The 25809-nt window shown below is 34.5% G+C and overlaps 2 protein-coding genes across 3 annotated transcripts in view; one reads left to right on the top strand and one right to left on the bottom strand.

The window, feature by feature from the left end:
* Positions 1 to 813: 813 nt before the first annotated feature.
* LOC134277320 (nuclear receptor ROR-alpha B-like) lies at positions 814 to 23620 on the bottom strand. Its single transcript, XM_062759647.1, has 7 exons — positions 23532 to 23620; positions 22480 to 22703; positions 10413 to 10557; positions 9301 to 9923; positions 2958 to 3186; positions 1978 to 2202; positions 814 to 1345 (listed from the first exon to the last, which is right to left on the bottom strand). Exons 2-7 carry the CDS (start codon positions 22678 to 22680, stop codon positions 1107 to 1109), a joined length of 1662 nt encoding a protein of 553 aa, XP_062615631.1. The 5' UTR covers positions 22681 to 22703; positions 23532 to 23620; the 3' UTR covers positions 814 to 1106.
* Positions 6625 to 25809, top strand: part of LOC134277321 (G-protein coupled receptor 54-like) — a 108388-nt gene continuing 89203 nt past the window's right edge. The window contains exons 1-4 of one of the 2 annotated variants that reach the window (XM_062759651.1): positions 6625 to 7327; positions 7822 to 7957; positions 8070 to 8245; positions 8380 to 8682. In XM_062759651.1, the coding sequence (XP_062615635.1) occupies positions 7094 to 7327; positions 7822 to 7957; positions 8070 to 8245; positions 8380 to 8664 (831 nt within the window). In that variant the 5' untranslated portion in view covers positions 6625 to 7093 and the 3' untranslated portion in view covers positions 8665 to 8682. Of the gene's footprint in view, positions 7328 to 7821; positions 7958 to 8069; positions 8246 to 8379; positions 8683 to 25809 lie in introns of those variants that run through there. The other variant, XM_062759649.1, reaches the window with a different exon arrangement.

The raw sequence follows: 25809 nt of genomic DNA, 5'->3' as shown, positions 1-25809 counted from the left end.
ATCTTCCCTTTTAACAAATGAAGTTGTTGAGCTCAACTACAGTGTATGTGGTAGATTGATTGATTGTGTGTTGTTCAACGTCCCACTCGAGAATTATTCATTCATAGACGCCACCACATGCAGGTGGAGAGCTGCAAATTTTGTCCTATGCTCGGCACTTACGGCCATTGAGCAGGGAGGGATCTTTTCGTGCCTACTGCGACAAGGGACCTCGGTTTATACGGTCTCATCCAAAGGACCGGTCTCCACGTCCCACACTGGGATTCCATTGATTGATTGATGTTTAACGTTCCTCTCGGAAATTTTTCACTCATATGGACACGCCACCACTTGCCGGTGGAGAGCTGCAAATTTTGTCCTATGCTCGGCACTTACGGACATTGAGCAGGGAGGGATCTTTTTCGTGCCAGCACCTACTGCGACACAGGACTTAGGTTTTTTACGGTCTCATCCAAATGACGGGTCTCCACGTCCCACATTGGGATTCGAACCCGCGACGTAAGGATCAACTCCCTACATCGCGACTTTAGGGCAGACTCTTAAAATTTATAGACCAATATGTAGACTAAAAGATTTAAATTACACAAGGCCTCCCATGTGAATTTCAATGCCGGTAGTCATCGCCCACTGACGTCAAACACATGCAGCTGCACGAGATTGACATGCATATTAGGCCTCCTTAGCTCCTGTCCTTATATCCCTTGGCGAAAGTTACATTCCGGTAGAATCGTCTGAATGATCAAGAAATAACTCAACTAACTTTCAAAGTGTTATCACAGAGAAAACAAATAGAAATGGAATAAATATAAAGGGATCAACAAAGTCAACACATTTTATTTTGCAAGCTGAGATGCACATTATTATTTAACTCACAAGTTCTTTAACACATGTTAAAAACTTTTTAGTTGAATGATCACAATAAAGTCAATACAAGAATATATTACACAAACGCACTAATTATATGAATGGATATCTTAATGTCAACTGTGAACAAAAGTACAAAAATATTTACTCCAATTTCAGTACGAAAAAAATCTACAATGCACTGCAATGTTTTAAAACACTGATACTAACAATAACAAAGGAAGTGATGCTAGGTCAATATCTCAGACATAAAGATAAATCTCCGGGATACATTCGGTCAGAATGTCATCTTTACACATCTCTTCTAACATGTCGTAGTATTCTTTGTGCATATCACGCAGGCGCACAAACAAGTCCATGATTTTTGCCAGTCGTATACCGCTCTCCTCCTTGTGGGTCTCGTTCAGTAATAACTCCAAAACATTTATCAGTTTGTGTTGAATTTCCTCCACCCTCTGAGGAGATTCAAGGGGACATCTGTCTGTTTTCAGAGAAGTACAGAAACAAATTAAAAATTAAATATACACTGTATATATATTATATATATAAATATATACGGTGAAAAGATTATAGAAAGCACTTAATATAATGAACTGATCCTATTAGAGAAGTGGTTTTTTTTATTCACACTGCCTTTAAACTGTATTGTTAACTTTACGGATATAATGCATTCATTTACATCTTAAGGTCAGACGACACGTTCCTCAAAATATGTTTTGTATCTCTTTGTACTATATAATTTTTTTTTCATATTTGTCATTCTCTTCTGATTTCTACATTGTTTTCAAAATGTTTTTAAATATAAGTACACCAAAAATTGTGTTATACATGTAGGCCATTAAGATTACCCATAAGGGTTATATAAGAAATATAACCCTATGGTATCTTGGCCAAATGCCTGGTAAGGTACCCTAATTTTTTGTGAGGAAACTTGTTTAAGTACCTATTCAGTGACAAATTCTTAGGAAAAATTATATATTTTTTAGGAACGTGTCGTCTGACCTTAAAAGCTTCTATTCCCAAGCATATTTTCATTATATGCATGTTTAATTATTTTTTTAATCAAAATACTCAGAATATATAGTGATAGTTAAAAAATTTAAATCTGTTTACCTTGAAATGTTAGGCAGATGCCAAGTGTTAGCGCATGCTCCTGGGGAGTTAAAGTGAGTTTTTCGACGCTTCTGCAGAACTCAGCCCATCTTTTGATAGTGTCTCCTGACATGTGTGGACATCCCTCATTCATAGGCATAATTTTTCCTGTGTAAGTCAGATACATTTCTTTGTCTACATCAACAGCACGATAGTCCAGAATCATTCCAAAGTCAAAATTTGAAGCTGTAAATAAAAATACTTTTGAACCAGAGGGGACAAATAGGTTATTTCCTAACAAGTTTTTAAAATCCACAAATCTACTTCAATTTTTTTATTTACAACATAAATAACATTGAGCATCATATTAGAAAACAAAACAAAAAAATCTAAAAGATAGGAAGCTTGTTGAAGGCATATGCACCATTTTTAGGTCACCTGAGTAAACTCAACTACACGTGAAGGGAAACAAAAAATGTTAATTTCATGGTAATTTCATTTCCAGGGGGGGGGGGGGGGCATTCAGGGATGGGGCCAAAACCACTAAAATCAATTGCAATCTTTAAAAATATTCTCTACTCCTAGACATCAAGCAGTCAAACTGTTAATTGTAATCAGCATTGAATCCTCTACCAAAATGAAATTCATTGCTCCAGGATGAAGGGTTCCAGTGCCAGGGCAGGAGATAAATTGTATAGTGAAAATGCATGCTTATAAAGTGGAAATGTATTTTCTCTTTGTTACTCTGATCTACCTCTGGGTATTAACTAACCAAAGAATGGAGATATGCCAAAATTGGTTGAAATTGGTTTAGTGGTTTCAGAGAAGGAGAAAATGTTCAAATGTTAATGCACGATGCACGACACACACAGACGGACAAAAACAAATAGCAATAGGTCACTTGAGTTACTCGGGTGACCTTAGTCCTAATTATAAAATTTAATTGTTAAAATTGGTAAAATTTCTTGTTTAATTTGAATTCAGTCCCAAGTCATTTTTACCTTTCAGCAAAGCAGACTTGTCCTTTGCACTCAGGGCAGTGAAGTTGAAAATTCCTTGACTAAATTTGACATACTCGTCAAACATCTTTGTCATCTCAGCACGACCAAAGGAGTAGAGCTCTAGCCGACCGTCTATATCAATCTTGGTCTTCTTATATATGTCCTTGTATTCTTCTAATGAAAGGAACTCCATCTTCCCAAAGAGCTGTACTCTTTCTTCATACTGTTTCTATATTAACATATTAGAAGACCATCATTAATAATGAGAATATCAATACAAAACTTTTTAGAAAGTCTTTGATAAGATTGTAGCTCTACTGGTTTCTTCTTGTAAAAAAGGAAGACAAAACTTAGCAGTTGGCCTTGAAACGACAATAGAGTTATGATCCCTAGCTTTAATCAAAAATAGGGATGTCAAAATTGTCAATAATTGATATTCGAATATTCGATAGTAGTATTCGAATATATTCGAATATTCGATAAAATAAATACATCTTGCATTATAATATGTATATATCTTCACTCTTTTGTAAAGCAATATATACGTTTTATGTCATTATTTTGGAATAAAATTTCGTGTAGAGTTTTGTAAATGCATTTTAATTATATTCTTAAAATATTTTACAGAATATATGAAGAGTTTATATCCAAAATGTAATTAAAAAAAAATTTCCTCCGAAAATTCAAAAGATTCTTTTAATAAGTTCCAGATTAATTAATCATCTTACCAGAGTGTACACTGATAACCCTACAGATTTATACCACACAGAACAACTATCTAATGGAGAAACATTAAAAGCAATTACTAAATAATTTCCTGATAATGATTTTAAATGATGTATGCATAAACAAAAATGTGTCCTTTCAACAATACAAACTAATTATAAGTACTGGACACTGTTATATCTCTAATTAAATGATCAAATAAATAATTTATATCATTTTAATAGACACATTCTTCACACCTTTAAGGTAATCCAAGAGGAGTGTATTTTAATTTTGTTTTAAATAAAATATTATTATTGGTCATTAATGGTCAACGATGAGAATTTGATTCAATTTCTGATAAAACTTCAGTTTTTGCCACATTTTTTTTTCCTTTTTGATGCTTGTATACTTAAAATCCGAATATTCGAATCATGAATTTATATTCGAATATCAACTCATCGAATGAATATTCGAATATTCGTTGACATCCCTAATCAAAAACCATACTCTCTTTAGAGAAGTGAACATGCTTTCCTACACCCACTTCTCTTGACAGACCTTCATGTTGTTATTCTGGAAATCATGTAAAATGTAGAACCATTGACAGCCTACACCTAAACTAACATTTTGTCTGAAATATTGTCTGATTTTACAAAGCAGAAGTGGATGTAGGCAAAGCCTGTCCACTTCTCTTAAGAGAATACAAAAACCAATGCACTGAATAATATAGTGTATAGACTACTTGTGTGCAAAGTTACTCCTTGAATTGAGACTAAAAATGTAGGAAGAGTATAGCATTTTAAAGATACCTGGGTATATCACAGAAATTTCTAATTTTAGTAATCATGTTGGCAACACTATCATTCGACAAAATCAAAAAAACAAAACCCACTAGGTTATTGTATCTTAGTGTAGTCTACATACATGTATGTATGCCAAATTATATTGAAATCAAACCAAAACTACCGGAGGAGTAGCATTTTGACAAATTGTTGACAGAGGAAGTACATGTAGTTTAAATTATGACCAACTTATCGCCACTCAGATACCTTAAACCTGGGACCTCATTGGTTATTTTTTTTCAATTTGGAAAGTAATCTATAGGGTCATTTAACATCCATGGAATAGTCTGACTGTCATCTAAAAGAAAAGAACTATATGCACAATGTACTTCTTAAAATTTAATATAGTGCAGTAGTTCTTGTTTGCTATCTCTAGCATCTGTGAATATCACAAATACTATTGGTGGGTCGATGTAATGGAATTTGAATTACTCCATCTTTATGTACTTTACGAGGGTTGTCCCGTAAAATCGTGGACAAGTTGTATAGTGTAAAAAATAATCTTCACTGCGTTCTGAAATTTTCACTATTATTTAGTACATATTTTAGTAATATACACAGCAAATTTCAGATAAATATATGCATAAATAAACAAATTATGTGATTTTATGCCATGTATTGTATCACCTTACGGCGCATGGATTATAACGTCAAAGTGTCTAAAACAGCGTCACGTTTTATCTTTGCTGAAAATGAAGTTAGATGAGTCCGACTTAAATTTAGGAATTTCATTGATAAACATTCTTTAGTCTCCATAAACAGTCGAAGAACCAATATTGGCACCCTTATGCGATCTTCTGAAGATTTATCAGTAAGTTACGGACAATATTCTCACCATCATTCAACTAAAAGAAAATCTCATATCGGCGGTCTACAGTGACAGCGTCTTTTGCTATTACATTAGGAGATTGTCCGTATGTTTTATACTCCCCAGGGACTCAATCAAAAAAGACTTCGCTAAGAAAACTCTTATTTCATTTGTATACTTAAGATATGGTGATATGTTTATAATCTTTTTTCTTCTATGGTCATTTCAAGTCTCTAAAGGTGTCATTACAACATCGAATTAAAACGGAACTGCTCTCCGGTGCGCCGTAACGTCATAAAACGTTGCCATTTTTCGTGTGTTATGTTTACCACTTTCCCATTTCGATTGCTCGAGAAACTGCCAAAAATTGACCAAATGCCTTAAAATTTTTACAAAGACTACAAAATTGATTGTGGAATTGAATTAGGATAATTTTGATCCAAATCTTATGTATTTAAAACTTTTATTTTGAATTCAAACTTGTGTATTTTTTAATAAAACTTTGGTTTTTTTGTCCGTGCGCAGTATGACAATACCCCGTGCACATTCAAGCATAATAAAATCTTTATTTTTGCCTATATTTTATCAAAAAAATATCATGCACTTAAATATGATAAATAAACATTTACTGAAATTTTCAGCTAAGTGCGCCCATTACTTTTCGAGAAAAACGCTTTGTCCACGATTTTACGGGACAACCCTCGTAAATTCAGTATCTGATATCTCAGTATTTGGAATCATTCTGTATCTTAAGTTTTTTTAATTGCCTGATTTTCAGAAGTTAGGAACACACTACTGGCAGTGGCTTTCAAAAGCAAATGTTGCCATACAATAACAAACCTTGTGAAAGCTTATTGCCTGAATGATGAACCACTGGGCTTGAGGATATAAAATTTCCGAATGTTGATTAACTACTTGTTTACAGTAATTAAAGAGGATTTGTGACCGAGGTAAAAAAAAAAAAACAACAAAATCCAATGCATTGTCATGTATAATTTTAGAAGCTCAGCTATGCTTAAGATTAAAATGACCTCCATTGATAGCAGCTTTTCAGGAATCTATCACACTGTCTAGTGTTGTCCAATAACTTTCTACATTTGTGACAATAATTTAATTTTCATAAATATCTTCAAAAGATTCACTGGGTAAGAAAAAATATTCAGAGAAAACTAAGTTAAAAATCAATTTCCCTATGGCTTAATAGTATGAACCCAAGAAAGCAGTTCAGCCTCAAAGACACAATATCTTGGAATTTCTATGGGGGATATCTTTGAAACTCTTCTGAAAAAAAAGGGGGGGGGGTGTCTCCTGAAATTAGGCAAAGAGGTATTCAAGCATCACCTTGATCACCAGTGAAAATGAAAAGAAAAAAATTATTTTACATGGATTATGATACAAATGATACAAATTTTATCAATAACTTCCCACATATCTTGGAATATTATTTGGACTAAGAATCTATTGTACTGTCCTTGTCGGAAGTAATATTATGATGGTACACAGCCTACTATTCACAGAAAACACTCAAAATTTAGCATACAAGTCAATAAATCAAGTCAAATGATACTGATACTTATAGAGCACTTGTCACTACAGTACTTCAATTGTTGTAAAACTTCTGAGGGTTTGCTTTTAATTTCGTTTAAAACAGAGAGTGCTCGCTATTTGAAAAGAGTCTATATGGATAACAAAACCTTCATATATTCCACAATGATGAACGAAACCATGACAACAGTTGGTTCTAGTGAAGACATGATTGTACTACCGGTAATCATTATATGGACAGTGATTGTTATTGTTGGAGGTGTTGTGAATACTCTAACCGTATACAACTATACATTATATGCAGATATATAGCAAAATCAGCTACAATTATCTACATATTGAGCCTGGCAATAGCAGATATCGCTTTTTTAAATGTTGTGGTGCCTTTGACCTTAGTTGACATCACGAGCAATGATCCAGAGTTGTTTGAAGGCGCAGGACGCCATTTTGTAGAGTTTTTTCAGACTGTAAGTAAAAGAATAGGAACATTTTTGCGGGCAATATCTTGTATTTATTTTTAATTAAAAAGCCTCTCTTTTTAAATACTGCAACTACATTTTCCTTTGAGTTTACTCCCTTTTTAAAAAAAATTGCCTAATCATGCATAAATTAAATGGTGCCTGTGTGCAAAGTGGTAATAAGAGCACATGCTCTACAGTGGCGGGGTAGGGAGTTGATCCTCACTGTAGAATGTGGAGACCATGCCCGTCCCTGGGATGAGACTGTATGAACAGAGATTCTGGATTGCAGTAGGTACTAGCATGAAAAAGATCCCTCAATGCTCAATATAGCTTTGAGTGCCGAGTAAAAGGACAAAATTTGCAGCTCTCCACCAGCAAGTGGTGGTGTCTACATATGGGTGAAAAAATCTTGAAAGGGACATTAAAAAACATACAAACATGCAGACATGACATAAACTAAAGCATTTATATCCCTGCAAAAAAATGTAATTTTTACACAGATAACGGTGCACGTGACATGCTTGACACTGATGGTGATGACCACTGACAGATACCTGGCCATTGTGTATCCAGTAAAATCATTGAAATGGAGGACAACGAAAACTTCACTAAAGGTCTCCATAGGAGTGTGGATTGGTGAGAAAACCTGTTTATTATATCATAAAAATAAAGACTGACGTTTACTACAGGAATAATTCTTTTAAAATACTTTAAAATAATGAACAGAACATAGTTTTATCTTTCACAGTGTCTGCTGTTTTGTCAATGCCAGTTGCACATTCCTATATCTCGTACATATCAAAAGTACTAGTGGTCATGGGATTGTTCTTGACGACATACGGAATTCCTTTGCTTATCATCAGTATTCGTTATCTGAAAATTATCTTTGTTTTGTACAAAAGAAACAAGGAAATGCTTCAAAAGGTATGAAATTGGTCAGTGAAGGAATTTTAGTATTTAAAAAATTAACACATAAAATTAATAAATTCAATCAGAAAAGAATTTTTAAAAATCTTTTATTTATTTATTCATTTTTTTAAATATTTTTTTTTTCTTAGACAGGGGGAACAAGAACAACAAAGAAAACTAGGAGAGCGGTAAAGATGGTGGCTCTTTTAATTCTCCTGTTTGCTTTTTCTTGGGGTCCGATACAAGTTCTAATCATGTGGTGGACTTTTTATCCCAATTTTACAAATTATTCAGAATTACTTAAAGTTGACATATTTGCAAAAACTTTATCATATGCTAATTCTTGCGTAAATCCTTTTGTGTATGCATTTATGAATAAGAAGATAAGAAAAGCTTTAGCAACCAAATTAAAATTCAAACATGGTTGTGTTTAGAAATTAACCAATGCCACACTGCACCATTTTAGCACAGAAATCTTGATCAGAACAAAAATGGGTTTTTGCTTTGTGGTAAGATTTACTGCAATCATATTAAAACTATTGAGTAACCTTTTGAAAGAATTTCTCAACAAAAAATCAAGTTTTATTAACTATGGCTATACCCTTCATCTAAAACCAATGAAACATTAAATAAATTACATGTACTTGTATATGTTAGTGTAGTCAACTTGCTTGGCAAGTTATATTCAAATCAAACCAGAGGCATTTTTAACAATCGTTTCCAGACAAACAGAAAGCTAGAGAGACAACAGACACCTTACTATCAGGAAACCTCTTCTGGTCTCTGATGAGTAAAGTTAACAAACAAAATAAAGTTAACAAATGTCATTACTTCTTTAAAAGCCTCTTGGCTTTGGGGTGTTGCCATAATAAATTATTAATAATACAACATTCCAAGAGGAAATGCAATTATTCTGAACAAAATGAAATAATTCAAAATTTCTGAATTTTTTAACATATAAACAATGAACAATAGTTTCTGACTTCTTGGAGTGTATGTATACTGCACATGGAGGTTTAGTTTTACTGAATAAAGTATTTGTTTTTCTTTTTTTGACTCGTTATACCTACCAGACCATGGGTAAATATGTCATTGCGTTCCTCGTCTGTCAGTGATTTTGAGAATGGTTGTAGAAATTGATAACTTGTCATTAGCTGGTTAATGATCTGATTAGCCTCTTCGTTAATTAACCACCGATTCAGGCATTCCTTTGGTAAAGATATCTGGCCTCTTTCTAACACTACTATCTGATTGTTTTCCAAAGCCTCCACCAGAGAACCCAGACTTTCACCCGATTCCTCCGAGTTAGGGGAACTCATGGATAATGGCGAAGAAATAGAAGAATCTTGTGATTGTCCAGTTGAGACACTACTACTACTGTCAACTGGTGATGTCTCTATTTCTAAACATATGTTTTCTGTGAATGAGAACACTTCCTCAATGGTAACTAAATCCTGGGGCATGTTCAAAATGTCAGAAATTACATCAGAACTTTCTGGAATGTCTGTTGGCTCGTCTGTGAGAAAGTCTATAGAAGGTGGGGGACTGTTGCTGCCTATGGGATCTGTAGTAGGGAAGGGTGGTTCTTTTGTGAGGGATGGTTGATCAGGGGTTTTAATCGAGGCATGGAGTTTCTTGACTTCCATTATGACATTGGTTCTTTCAGCTGTTGAGTAGCGACCTATTCTTACACCTGAAAAATTGAACCCACGTGACATAGTAGATTTACAGTAGAAGGGTGCTGAAATAATATGCTTACAAATGCAGATTTATGAAGTAAGTAATTTTGTTTTGAAAGAGAGTGTTTACTGTTTAGATTTATTTAATATTGGTTGATTAAAGATCATTATATAGCTACACTGCATACATAGCATTTATGGAGTTTTCATTAAGGGCATTTTAAGCTTGGAAATCATGAGGGGGAATTAGCTGCCAAAATTGGCACTACCTGAAATTTAACACTTCAAGGCTCTTCAGTAAAACTAGCTTTAAAATGCTCCCAACTGGATTAAAAATTTTAAATGGTCAAATTTCACTGTTATATACATGTCACACCATATCAAGAAATAGAAATTCTCATGTTATTTTGCACCTTTCATGTATAAAAATGTTTTATGAAATATACCTATGTAAAATTATTCTTTATATATATAACATCACTGAATGTAAATATTTAAATTACCTTCTTTTGACATTCCATTTTCTAGACATTTTTTTAGGCGACAAGCTGAACAATTCAGACCTTTCTGTTGTTCATCAATGAGGCAGTTATCCCCCTTGTCACATTTAAATGGGGTTTTTCTTTGTAAACATCTTCTGAAGAAAGCCTACGAAAATGTAAATATAAAATCTAATTCAAAAATTTATTTAATCTAGCATATACAGTACACAGATTAAATTATATGTAATGTGAATTATTATTTGATTTCCTCTCAGATAATATAAAATTTTGTCACTGTATTTTTGGGGGTCAATAAAAATTTAAGTACAGTGTAAACATTTAAAAAATTAGAATATCCCAAGGACTGTAATACTCTTAAGCAACAACAATATTTAGGATTATAGATATACTTAAGTTATAGAGTGGTCTCTATGAAGAAGATTGCATACTAATCTAATTAATTTTTCCTTTATACATACTTGAGGAGGAAACACATCATTATACCCGCACTTTCTAAAGAAAGTTCGGGTATATTGTTGTTACTCATGTCCGTCCGTCCGTCCGTCCGTCCGTCCGTCTGTCACACTTTTCTTCCCTAAACTCCTCTTACATTTTACACAGTAGGCTAATCATCTTTTGGGAGATGGTTGGTGGTGTCATGTAGATGTGCAGTAAGGTTTCGGAATTTTGATTTTGCCTTGGGGGGTCAAATGGGGGTCGAAAAATGACGTTTTTTATGCAAAAAGCCTCGTCTTCCCTGAACTCCTCTTACATTTTACACAGTAGGCTAATCATCTATTGGGAGATGGTTGGTGGTGTCATGTAGATGTGCAGTAAGGTTTTGGAATTTTGATTTTGCCCCGGGGGGTCAAATGGGGGTCGAAAAATGACGTTTTTTATGCAAAAAGCCCCGTCTTCCCTGAACTCCTCTTACATTTTACACAGTAGGCTAATCATCTTTTGGGAGATGGTTGTTGGTGTCATGTAGATGTGCAGTAAGGTTTTGGAATTTTGATATTGCCCCGGGGGGTCAAATGGGGGTCGAAAAATGACGTTTTTTATGCAAAAAGCCCCGTCTTCCCTGAACTCCTCTTACATTTTACACAGGAGGCTAATCATCTTTTGGGAGATGGTTGGTGGTGTCATGTAGATGTGCAGTAAGGTTTTGGAATTTTGATTTTGCCCGGGGGGGTCAAATGGGGGTCGAAAAATGACGTTTTTTATGCAAAAAGCCCCGTCTTCCCTGAACTCCTCTTACATTTTACACAGTAGGCTAATCATCTTTTGGGAGATGGTTGGTGGTGTCTTGTAGATGTGCAGTAAGGTTTCGGAATTTTGATATTGCCCCGGGGGGTCAAATGGGGGTCGAAAAATGACGTTTTTTATGCAAAAAGCCCCGTCTTCCCTGAACTCCTCTTACATTTTACACAGTAGGCTAATCATCTTTTGGGAGATGGTTGGTGGTGACATGTAGATGTGCAGTAAGGTTTCGGAATTTTGATATTGCCCCGGGGGGTCAAATGGGGGTCGAAAAATGACGTTTTTTATGCAAAAAGCCCCGTTTTCCCTGAACTCCTCTTACCTTTTACACAGTAGGCTAATCATCTTTTGGGAGATGGTTGGTGGTGTCATGTAGATGTGCAGTAAGGTTTCGGAATTTTGATATTGCCCCGGGGGGTCAAATGGGGGTCGAAAAATGACGTTTTTTATGCAAAAAGCCCCGTCTTCCCTGAACTCCTCTTACATTTTACACAGTAGGCTAATCATCTTTTGGGAGATGGTTGGTGGTGTCATGTAGATGTGCAGTAAGGTTTTGGAATTTTGATTTTGCCCTGGGGGGTCAAATGGGGGTCGAAAAATGACGTTTTTTATGCAAAAAGCCCCGTCTTCCCTGAACTCCTCTTACATTTTACACAGTAGGCTAATCATCTTTTGGGAGATGGTTGGTTGTGTCATGTAGATGTGCAGTAAGGTTTCGGAATTTTGATTTTGCCCCGGGGGGTCAAATGGGGGTCGAAAAATGATGTTTTTTATGCAAAAAGCCCCGTCTTCCCTGAACTCCTCTTACATTTTACACAGTAGGCTAATCATCTTTTGGGAGATGGTTGGTGGTGTCATGTAGATGTGCAGTAAGGTTTCGGAATTTTGATTTTGCCCCGGGGGGTCAAATAGGGGTAAAAAAATGACGTTTTTATGCAAAAAGCCCCGTCTTCCCTGAAATTCTCTTACATTTTACACAGTAGCCTATTCATCTTTAGGGAGATGGTTGGTAGTGTCATGTAGATGTGCAGCAAGGTTTTGGAATTTTGATATTGCCCTGGGAGGTCAAATGGGGGTGGAAAATTACATTTTTTGTGCAAAAAGTCCTGTCTTTCCTGAAGTCCTCCTTAATGTTACTCAGAAGCCTAATCATCTTTTAGGAGAGTTAAATATCTTGAAAATTATGTAAAACATTAACGTTAAAGAGTAAAAAAACATTGCAAGCTGGGAAACATCTTGAATTTTTATGAGTAATTAATGTACAAATGTCAAATGTGAGAGTCATATCTCATCTCAATCAAAAGTTATAAGCAAATGCAACATTTTTGAAAAATAGGTTAGGCTTCAAGGTCAAGGTCACAGAGTAAAAGTCATGATTCATTTGGAAAGATCTTATCACAGGTAATAATATACATGCATTATAATATGAATGCCCTAACTTTTCTCTTTCAAAATGATAAATTTATAACAATTTAATTTTTTTGCAAGTAGGTCAAACTTCTAGGTCATATGTAAAAAAAAAAAAAAAACCATGCCATTCTCACAGGTAAATACTAGTACATAAGTTTAATATGAATGCCTTGTCTCTTCTCATTCAGTAGATATGACCGTGATAACCAAGGTTAATTTTATTCAGACAGAAGAACAGTCTGACATACAAATGTACATATTTCTATATGAATTGCATGGGTAAAATTGGACCAGTGGTTCTAGAAAAAGTAAAAATGTAAAAAGTTTTCAGACAAACAGATGGACAACATGTCACAACAGACGTTATATGACAAGGAAACCAGAAAAGCTCAAATGAGTGTTTTGAAAGGGTTACTTGAAAAGCTGGGTTTTTTTTCATGCAGAGATATGCATGACCAACATATTCATGTTTTATATTTTCTTTAGTAATTTGTTTGTTTGTTGTGAATACATATCTCATTGGAATTTTTCCGTCATATGGAGACACCACCAAATAATAATGAAGACAAGATGTGTTTGTGAAACACTGATGTCCCTGTCTGGTAGCCTATGGCGAAGGTTGAAGTTTCTCAAATATATGTCAAACTCAAAGGTCAAGGTCAAAAGGTTCAATTGTTGGTATCAGAAAAAAGTCTTGTCACAAGGAATGCACATGTGAAATAAGTAATCCCTAGTACTTCCTCTTCAAAAGTTAATTGCCAAGGTTAATTTTTTAAGTGGTTCAAACTCTACGGTCAAGGTCAAACATATTTATACCTGTTGACAGTTCACAATGAATACACATGTTAAGCATGAAAGCCCTAGCACCTACTGATCAAAATTTAGGCCAAGTTTAAAGTTGGGTATTTTTCTTGTAAAAATGTGTATTCTAGGTCAAGTGATCAGAGGTAAAAATTAATGGTACCCAAATAAAAGGTCTTAATTGTCACAAGAAATAAACCTATAAAATGTGGAAGCCAATTGTATAGCCCATCCCACTTAAAACTTATGGGCAAGGTTATAATTTCTGCAGACAAATATACAGACATAATATAAACACAAGAAACAAAATATGTACATAATTAGTCAAATGGAAAAAAATATACTATTTATATGGAATCACAAAATAGATTGTTATTTCAGGGATAGGGAGTGGGTAGGGAGATTGGAACCCCCCCCCCTGGAATTTCCTTTGTTATTTAAACAAGACTATATACTGAAGCAAATAAAAAATGATTTTGGACATCCTCCCCCTAACTAAGAAAACATTGGGGTTTTTTTTGTTTATTTGTTTTCAGTGTATGATTTTTTTCTCCTGCATGTCAGGAAATTCTAGGCATGAATATTTTGACTGAGATGTGAACCCCCCTCCCTACTCCCGAAAAAAATTCTGGATCCGCACCAGTATTGGCAGTAACTGAATGTCACATCGACAAGGGGAGATAACTTGACAATATGAAATTCGTCTAGTGTGGCATGCGATGATCTTTGACCCTTTTTGAACTTTAACCTAATCGTTTGGGTTTATTTTACCCCCACTATACTTAAACTTGTACTTACCGACCTCCATAGGTCCTGTAAACTTCATGAAATATAAATCCAATTATAACACAAAATGAATTAATCCAAAGCACACCATTCTGCAGCATGTTATAATGATATTCCATTCGGAAAACCTCCGTGCCGTCGATTCCGTCACCTTATCAGATGAAGTGGGAATCGGCCGAGGTGTACCGAATGGAGTTTAATCTAAAAATATGATAATGGGTGATGCAACGTGATGTGATGTAGAATTTACATGTCAAGAACAAATTTTAAATTAATTCATAACAAACACTGTTTTAACAAAACTGTTCCATCTAGCCTATTCCCAAAAGTATGTACTGTGTGATTGTGGTGTCGAGAGGGGGGGATTAGTAAATTTAAAAAGGTCCTAATATGAGCAAAACATTTATCATTTGAAATCTAATTTACATTATTAATAGAATTCAAACTGGTATATAATGAATTAAGCATGTAAAATAAATATAAGAGGTTCTGAGTTATAGGTCACAGGGATAATTTCATACCCAATTTTATGAATACATATGTAAATTACAGGCACGTAGCAACCGGGGGGGGGGGGGGGGGGGGGGGGGCTTGGGGGGGGGGGGGGGGGGGGGGGGCTGCCCCCCTTTTTCCCAACATTACCTGTACCATAAGAAAATGTCCATTAAAAAGATGGTTGCCCCCTCCCCCCACTTTTAACCACAGTATATACATTGCAAGGAAATATGGGAAAAATTGGAAGTGAAAGTAATTTTGCCTTGAAAAAAAAGTGGCCACCACCTCCCCACCCCCACCCCCCCATTTCATTTTTTTTCCTTGTTAATTTTTTTAGGTTAGTAAAAAAATTTTTCTCAGGTTGCCCCCCCCCCCCCCCCCACTTTCAAAAACAATGCTATGTGCCTGAATTATATAGAATTATTTTGACTTTTTCCTTGGTAAGCCGCCCGTAGGATTGTGTATTTAGAGGCAAACACCTTAGTGCGGGTATTACTGTCTCATGACAGCATCTAGTTCTATGAATATAATTACAAATTCATCCAAATATCATTTATCATCTAACATTTGCAACTTTACAAAGAAGAAGTCTCAATAAGGCATTATCTGTGGTCCCCGGTTACTCGTCAAATTTTAAACTTTCATTAAAAAACTTAAAAAGTAAATTATATTATTCTCCCGTGTCTGTAGTATTTGCGTCAACGTTTAAAAAGGTCAAATAATTGCAATAGACAGCACGCGAAGCTGTGTTTTGAAGGTGGGGTCCTTTGATTTTCATGAATATCAAAAGAAATTTGTGACAGGTACCTACTTCACAGCTTTCGTAAACATCGAGCGCAGATTTGTTCAAAGTCGAGATTAAGATATAATATGTATATTATATTTATACAGATTGTGTGAAAATATCTTTGTTGAACAACATTGCGCTCTATGTTTTCTACTCAAAAGTATCATGATTTTGAATCTGTTTGGTGAGTACATTTACATAAGATTAACCTCTTGTTGACCTGCTAAGAATAGATAATATGTCACGTGATTCCATACCGCCACAGGTGAATACCTCCGAAAAGCGTGTTTTCTCGCTACACATGTAGCTCGTATTTTAAAAGTGCAGTCACCGGCCTTTTTATTTTAAAATTCAAAACAAGGTTCTCTATAGACTTCGAAGAATATCACTCATGTTAATCTTCAAATGATGGCCACATATTTTCATTCTCATACATGTAATCGCATTTTTCCTGGGCATTGCGAACAACACAATCAACATACTAGTAGATGTATATAAATACACATTTAATCAATTTCTTTCGAAAAAGAAACAAACAAGCAAAAATATCAAAGAGGTTACACTTTCTTCACATTTAACCAGTCTATAAAAACAAATGCACTGTACTGACCACTTCAATATTCAAAGCAACCTTACACTTTTGTCACGTTTTTGGGGTGCATATAAACTCGGACAAGCTTCGAATGTATTAATGCAACGAAGTCGATGAATACTGAGTTTGAATTTCATTTACCAGTCTTGTGATATTTATTATAAAGAATCCTTATGAAGTATAGTAATTATGTTTCTATTATTCAACAACTGTTTTTGACGTGATTATACACAAGTACACTTGTATATTACGCGCTTTGTACACGCCATGTACTTTAAACAATAATCTATAAGTAAATCGGAATATTCATTGCGGAATTTAGAGCAAAATTAAAAAATAAATATACATGTCAGACATGTAGTATCAGGAGGAGGTGTGACCCCTTCTTTTCAGAGATAAATCATTAGGTCTTCACCCCCCCCCCCCCCAAATTCTTACGCCTTTAGCCTTTACGATATGAATAAACACACAAAACTGTTGTTTTATTTTTCAAATAAAAATGAGTAATAGGTTGACTCCCACTCCTACATAATCGATTTTTTTTTTCAAGTTTGGAAGAGTTTACTCTTTTTCTTTTGCTTTACCAAACTTCTGTTCAGGTCTATTGTTCATTTTTTGTTTATTTTTTCTCAGCTCACCCTTTACAAAGGAAAGGCAGTGTATTAAATTTCTGTGTGTATTTACAGTAATTTATTATTCGATCGCTTGTACTTTTTAAATTGTCATAAGGAAGAAAATTAATAAAGTGGTTAATATATTTGATAGATGCATTTATAGATTAAAAATAAAAAAAAAACGATTAGGGGATTTTCAGACCAAAAATACCTTAAGAACAAAAAGAAGACCCCTCACCCACGCCAAATTAAGAAAAATACGAATAGTGCAAAATAAAATTCAAGCTCATTGAATATTATTCTAACCCGTACATTGTTTATTGTTTCTTATCTCACGCTACAGCTCACCATGTCTTCCTTTATATAGTAACTAATTTAAATGTCTCCGCCCATGTGTATGTAAAAGAGAAACCATACTCTGTTCGAAAGAAAATGTTCCGGAATTTGTATGTGCGGTAGGTGTTGAAAATTGGCTTTTATTTCTTGATACTCAAAATCCTTAATAATGATTGTACAAAATTTTAATCAGAAATACTATGTTAAACACCATGAAAATAAAAATTATCACATATCCTCAAGTATTTTCTGTAAAATAGGGGCGAAAAAAGGGACCAAGCTACTATACTTAAGTGGAAAACTCCTTTTGATGATTTTTCCTAAAATTGATGACCTGAACGAAAATCACAAGGTTGTCACTTAAATCTGAAAAACGTATGAATACTGGAATAAAATCATTATATGGTATACAGGCACATGTTTTATTAAATGAGCCCATTTTCTGTTAATAATTAAAATAAATTATAGATTATAATATATAGGGTATACCGCATCCCCTAGAATCTTGGGTTTTAAGGTACATCACTTATGATTTAATTCCTGGAAAAATTGTATATTGAGAAATGTGTCAATCATGCATTTGACCTTAGATGATCAAATAACTAAAGTTATTCAGAGCTATAAATATCAAAATTCTGCAACATGCTGCTGATTTTTCAAAGGTTTTCATCAGCAAAGATAACAGTAACATTATCAGGAACAAACTATATAACTAGCTAGTAAGAGATCAAGACTTGCTCTAGCTATTGAACATAAAACTTGCATCATAGTTTATTATTTTTCACAAGATCAAATTGTGGTTACAGACAGACAAAAAGACAGAAAACCTGCAGTTTTTGCCTAACAAAGCAATTCCCAACGTGTGCTCTGTAAAGCATTTGAAACATATTTTAAAAATTACCATAATTTATTTAGTAAAGGAAAAAAATAATTTAGAAATTAATAACAAAGTAAACTAGTGCTAATTGTAACGGGGACTGTTACAGATGTTCCCCAAACGCTCCCCAACTCCCTTTTGGTGACATATCCCCTGTAAGCTTCATTAAATAAGACAAACTCTATGCATTTGAGACTTTAACAACGTTTACCCAGAAGTGTACCAAGTTCATTCAAATTTTAGCATTGCACGCGTGCACGTGTGAATGCATATGCGTAATGACCATATCATCTTGTCTACACACTCTGATATTTTTATATACTAAATATAAAAGTATTTAATCCAAAATTATTTTAAAAAATACGCTTATTCAAGTGTATTTCTGAATTTACTCATTTCACGTGCACGCACGTGCATACATGAGCTTGGTACCATATCTTCTTGTAGAAGTTCATTACATCTATCTATGTTCTAAATCCCACCCCGTTTGGTTGAAAACCAAGGGAGTTATAGCTATTTAAAGTTTAAGCCAATCAGATTGCAGCGCACGTGCATGCACGTGTTTTCATGAAAATTACTATATATCGTATTGTAGAACATCCGACAGTATGCCTATATTTTAAATTTCATAACATTTCGTCATAAAACAGAAAAGATATTGAGATTTTTGTTTCAGCCAATCAGAGCGAAGCGCACGTGCATGCGCGTGAGATCTTGCTATTTTGACCATGTCCTATTGTCTATGCTACTAATATATCCTTATAATATGAGTTTCAAAGGATTTCATCAAAAATGTGAAAAGTTACGCCCATATCAATTAAATCGGTCATTACAGGTGTTGCACGTGCACGCTCTTGCAAGCACGTGCGCGCAATATGACCTTCGTTCCGCAAATCTACATAACATGCCTACTGGCCCTAAAAAGGTTTTACCTAAGTCGGATGTGTAGTTTACAAGATCACTCCCGGACAAAAAAGTACCCAGGAAGAAGAAGAAAAATAATAATAATAACTAGTGCTAATTGTAACGGGGACCGTTACAGATGTTCCCCAAACGCTCCCCAACTCCCTTTTGGTACCATATCCCCTGTAAGCTTCATTAAATAAGGCAAACTCTATGCATTTGAGACTTTAACAACGTTTACCCAGAAGTGTACCAAGTTCATTCAAATTTTAGCATTGCACGCGTGCGAATGTGAATATATGTGCGTAATGACCATATCATTTTGTCTACACGATCTATAAATTTTAATATATTAAATATTAAAGTATATAATCCAAAAGTATTAAAAAATACGCTCATTCAAGTGTATGTTTGATTTTACTCTTTTCACGTGCACGCACGTGCATACATGAGCATGGTGACCATGCCTTCTTGTAGAAGTCCATTACATCTATCTGTGTTCTAAATCCCAACCCGTTTGGTTTAAAACCAAGGGAGTTATAGCTGTTTAAAGTTTCAGCCAATCGGATTGCAGCACACGCACACGCACGTGTATGCATGTGCATGGTGACCATACCTTCTTGTAGAAGTCCATTATATATATCCGTGTTCCAAATCCCATCCTGTTTGGTTGAATACCAAGGGAGTTATAGCTATTTAAAGTTTCAGCCAATCATATTGCAGGGCACGTGCATGCACGTGTATTCATGATAATTGCTATATATCATGTTGTAGGTAATCCTAATGCATGGCTATGTTCAAAATTTCAAAGGATTTCGTCAAAAAACAAGAAAGATATTGAGACTTTAGTTTCAGCCAATCAGAGCAAAGCGCACGTGCATGAGCGTGAGATCTTGCTATTTTGACCATGTCATCTTATCTATACTACTAATATATCCTTACATTATGAGTTTCAAAGCATTTCATCACAAAATAGAAAAGTTAAGGCAATATACATTATATTGGCGTTTTAATGTGTTGTACGTGCGCGCTCTTGCAAGCACGTGCGCGCAAAATGGCATGTTGACAATGTCATCTTATTTACATTTGTAATATGTCTATATATTCTAAATACCAAAGCTATACATCGAAAAATGTAAAAGTTACGGCAATTTCAAGTATATTAGTCATTTCACGTGTTGCACGTGCGCGCTCTTGCAAGCACGTGCGCGCAAAATGACCTTCGTTCCGCAAATCTACACAACATGCCTACATACCCTAAAAAGGTTTCCCCTTAATCGGATGTGTACTTTACAAGATCATTCGCGGACAAAATTTTCCCGAGAAGAAAAATAATAATAATAATAACTAGAAACGATCTCGTTGCGAGCAACGAGAGGTCTTCCGTCCGATTCAGGAAAAGAACCTAAAATCGAGCTGAAAAAGTGATAAAAAAAATTTGGTCACAAAGAGGATTGAACCCAGGTCGCCAGCGTGAAAATCCAACGCGCTTTTTTCCTCTTTATTCCCAACACGCTTAAATTACGCGTTTGAGTCCACTGCTCTAAATGTACTTGAATATACTTCTTCAACAATACACCTGTCTAAGAATCACGAAAGGCGCGCCACTATTTATAATTTCGCGCCAAACGCCACAAGTTAATCTGCGCGCCTTTTCTTTGGAATGTTTCATTAAATAGGTGTGATAGCTTCAACAGAATACAGAAAAAGGAACGTTCTTTAAGCCTAAATTTCGAGGTTTAGAAAGTATATTTAACAGATTGTACATATTCTATATCTTATATAGGTAAGTAACACTAAAGAAGTGAAATGGTAATCATTTTTAACTTTTTTTAATTACCTGTTTATCCCCAAAGTGAACTAACCCGATTCTTTACACCTTCATGAAAAGGTAGAAATGGTTCGATGAAAGACATGTCTCGCCCTTCGACGGTCAAGGAATCAGATTTCATTTATGTTCAATGTTCAACTTCAAATATCTTTGAGAAAAGAATGTTAATATAAACTCCATTAAACGATCTTATTTAAAAATGGTTTTCTTATTTCTGTCTTTTGTATTAGTTTAATATGACTCAAGTGTACATGGGAAACACAGTGGTTACGTTTGTGAAAAACTAATAAATTTTGAATACTGCTCTAAATATAGTTATGTATACAGTACACCTGCAACAATACACCTGTCTAAGAATTATAAAAGGCGGGCCACTATTCATAATCTGGCGACAAACACCACGAGTAAATATTCGCGCCTATCCTTTGGTCTGATCTATCAAATAGGTTTGATAGCTTCAATGATATTAAATATTAAATAAAACAACTTCTTATCGCCTTTATTCTATTTCGACGTTAAGAAAGTAAATTTAACACATTGCACACACGTATCTAGCCCAATTACACTAAAGCAGTAAAACGGAAATTAAGTTTTAAGATTGTCACTGAATTGCAGCGTACTACTAGGTGAAAGTCCACGTAGTTTTTTTTACTTTTCATGTATCATTTTGTCAAACGCTCAGCTGCCTCCATAAACCCCTACTCGCGAAATGGCGGAGTTGACAGAGACAGCCGCCATCTTGGGTCCGCTTCATATTTTCAAATATTAATATCTAGAGTTCTGATTAACCAATATCCAAACAACTTATATAGTAAGCATCGTTTAAAGGGTCTCTATTATCATTCCAAAAATAAATAAAAAATGTTGAAAAACAAAAAAGTTAGAAAATACGAATTTTTTAATTTGCACCTCGTAACGACCGGAAGTACTGACGACGCACGAAAAGGTGATTCTGCAAACCACAAAGTCATGATCTATCATCTCCAATAAGTCTCCATATCATATCCTTAGCCATTTTCGACAAAAAGGGGCGACAAAATCGCATTTTAAAATCAGGAAATTGTCCATAAGTTGGCACCAAGAGCGATTTTTCCAAATTTCTCTTCGGATGTAACAACTTCATATAATGACACATATTTTGTGAAAGTTTCATGAAAAACCGCTGAATAGTTTTCGAGAAATCGCCTGCACAAAATTTTGTCAAAAAAAGAATAATAATAATAATAATAAATAAGAAACAATAGAATCACTATAAGGTCTTCCGTGAAGACGGAAGACCTTAATAATAAGAAACAGAGTAAAAACAATATGTTCCCCAACTTCGTTTGGGGAACATAATAAGAAACAGAGTAAAAACAATATGTTCCCCAACTTCGTTTGGGGAACATAATTATACCTTGCAGGCCTCACAGCTATATATTCCAAAATGAATCCCTGAAGCCTTTTTCCCACAGATTCGACAGAATGGGAGTTCTAATGGCTCTGATGTGGGGATGTACTTCTGTCTTTTCTTGCCTTTCGCATGTTTCATGTCTTTGCGCTTCACTTCTTTTGGGACTTTTGGTTTTTGCAGATTTTCTGTACTTGGTTCCAACATTATACAGTGATGTGTGCTGAAAACTAAATCCAAATATCATATTCATCATTTTTTTATTTTTTATCTGGGGAGATGGTTTTCCCTGGTCGTCATTTAAATGACTCATAAAAAAGTAATTGTTGCATAAGAATAGGCAATGTTTATTATTCATTAAATGTCAATATCTAGTACATCTATAACTCTTCTTTAAACAGTTTAAGGATGCGTTCATTCACAAAATTATATTTTTACCGACTTTTGATTAGTCAGAATATTGCACCATATATGGACTGAATGTTTTTATAGACATGTGCACATGCTTATATATCGCAGATAAAAAAATCGATTCATCGCACCCCATGACCTAGTTTTTAGAGTACAGTATCTATATGATCTAAGTGTCTCAGGGCAAGCTGAATCTATACTTTTGAACTATGAACATTAAATAATTATTTTAATGTCAACAAAATATCATGAGGTATTTTGATTTTTTAGAATAGCAATAAATGCAATGTCTACAATACATATTAATATGGACTTTTCTGAAGTAAAAAAAAAACAATCACTAACCCGGCTAGCATTGTCAGCAAATTGACATGCATCTCTCTCTCTCTCTCTCTCCAATGTGCTCACACATTGCATGCACTGAAGACTTGTTTGCTTTATCCGCACTATTTTCTCTTCGATTTATTTGATGTCTCGACATTTTAATTCATATTGCCCGGGGATATTTTGAAATAATATTGTTGAATGAATATTCCCCCAAAAATTAGCAGTGACAATCATTTGAATTGAAAGAATGGAATATTCACTCTCAGGACATCCATTCTGTGTGTGTGTGCACTATGGTTTTATAGCGTAAATTAACTTACCTGTTTCATGTCATGATCATGTCTATCAAGGAATGTAAACATTAGGGTGAAGGACGATTGACATGCGTCAGAACTAATCCATCGTACGACTTACTTATAGCTGAAAGGGGGGGCTTGATCTTTTTTGGAATAGGTAGCATAGTTTTATTTCAATCTCCTGACTGCTGATAACTTGTTTTATGTAACACACGACAAGCAAGAATTTCAAGCTTAGATTTATAAAAAAGATAGCTATTTTCTAAACCTTCTTCTCTATCAAATACAACTGCCACAAACACAATTACAGTCATTTAACATTTAAATCTCTCTCTCTCTCTCTCTCTCTTAATTTTTATATTTTCTTTTGAGGATATGAAAGAAATCTCTTTTTTCAATAACAGTACACTTTCATTGTTATGAAAATGTAAAATTATATTGACCACAGATGTGCCCCCTCCTCCGGAAGAAATTCTGTAGATTAATTTTCTTGGTGTAGTAGTTGAACTCAATCAAACAATCAAAGCGCAAATTACTATCAAAGAGAGGAGTGCGAGGCATCCTATGTCAGCAGCTTTAAGGAAAGGATCTTAATTTACATGTTTAAAGATTGTTAAAATTAGAACTAGAAACACCAGTTCATCTTATTCAGAGAACAAGTAGAAGCTTTTTACAGTATTTATTATTACTTTATTTGATTATTTATTCATTCATTTATATATGTATTCATTATAGGGAAAGGGAATCGAAAGGGCACTTGCTTTTGGACAATGATTTGTACGCATAAAAGGTATTGTTACGTCATATTCATTATGACGTCACAATGTAAAGATGATTTAGATTTTCCTGTAACCTATTTTTTACGTCGGATTTCTGAATGTGTCGTCAAATTTTGAACTTCCCATCACTGTACTCACTCGTTAGCTCGATTTTAAAACAAGATTTGAAAACTTTATAAAACATATTGAGATGGTTGTTAGAGAAGTTGCTAGAGAAGTCTGGCATGTGTAAAATTTTGACGAGAATTGAAAAGATACTTTTCCAGTAAAAAAAAAAAAACTACTTCGGCATGCACATCTTGCTCCACACTTTGACTTTAATGTATACCATGTGAAATCCACAATTTGCTGACGAAATGATACATGTTTATCAGTGAATAAAAGACACGTCATGATAAGTGAATGGCAAAATTGATACTATTAATTTTTAATATTTTACTGCACTTAAGATCATAATTACAGCAACATGCGTGAATAAATATAACCAATTCTGCTGATTAAAAAACATATATATTTGTAATACCTTTTTTTTTTAAAGATAAATACGACAATATAAATGAAGCATTGGCGTCGGAACCAAATTGAAAGGGGGGGGCTAAGTGAAAGAGAAAAAAATCAAAACCTGTACAAAAAAAAAAAAAAAAAAAAAAAAAAAACTTGACAAGCAAAAAAAAAAGGGGGGGGGGGGGGATGTGTACATTGTCAAAACACAAAAACCTATTTCTTCTTACCCATTTCTTATCTAAACTCCAACGTGCCTGTTGAAAGTGGTGGGGGTGGGGGCTAAACCTACTCCCAAATGGCAATGCCTATGTAATGTCTATCTTTGCAAAAAAAAAAAAAATAGGGGGCCTAACCCCACCCCACCCTTGTTCCGACGCCATTCATTCATTCATTAATTCATTCATCTTTTATTTCCTCCATTACGGAGATTAGAATCAAACATACAACAAATAAGTTACAAAAAAGTGTAGATATATATGTACATAAATGTAATTGAGAAGAAATGAATTAATCGAAAGGAAAATATTTACATATATTTTGAATATGAAAAAGTTTTAAACAATTGATGGGAGCTGTGAAATGCCACGCAATGAGTCTATTGTAGACTGCACAAGACGTCACTATGTGTTTTGAATTCAGTTTCCTAAACTCGATTTCCTCCGTTTGAGTAAGGACTGTGTTTGTTTTCCTAGGAGTATTAGGAAAAGGTCATCCCCTGGAAGGCCGCTGAGCACAGGCACTTGTTTCGGAAATAAATTTTAACCCATAGTAATGTGTCATTATAATACTATGGATTAAAATTTATTCCCGAAACAAGTGCCTGTGCCACTGAGTTCCGCTTCCAGGTGTATGGGAAAAGCTTTTTAAGACCTGTATTTCTTTGGAGCTTCCCGAAAGTAACAGAGTTTGGATAGTGAAAAACTAAGGGCGTGATGAGATACGTGTACACGTATACATATGAATTATTATCACAAGAACAAATAACTAACTTTACAAAAATTAATAGATTTCATCTTTAT

Source organism: Saccostrea cucullata, unplaced genomic scaffold (genome assembly GCF_032062105.1).
Source record: "Saccostrea cucullata isolate Sc308-1 unplaced genomic scaffold, CSIRO_AGI_Scuc_v1 ctg200, whole genome shotgun sequence".
Classification (NCBI taxonomy): Eukaryota; Metazoa; Mollusca; class Bivalvia; order Ostreida; family Ostreidae; genus Saccostrea; species Saccostrea cuccullata.
Note: the sequence above shows the minus strand (reverse complement) of the source record. Positions and strands in the feature narration are given on the sequence as shown.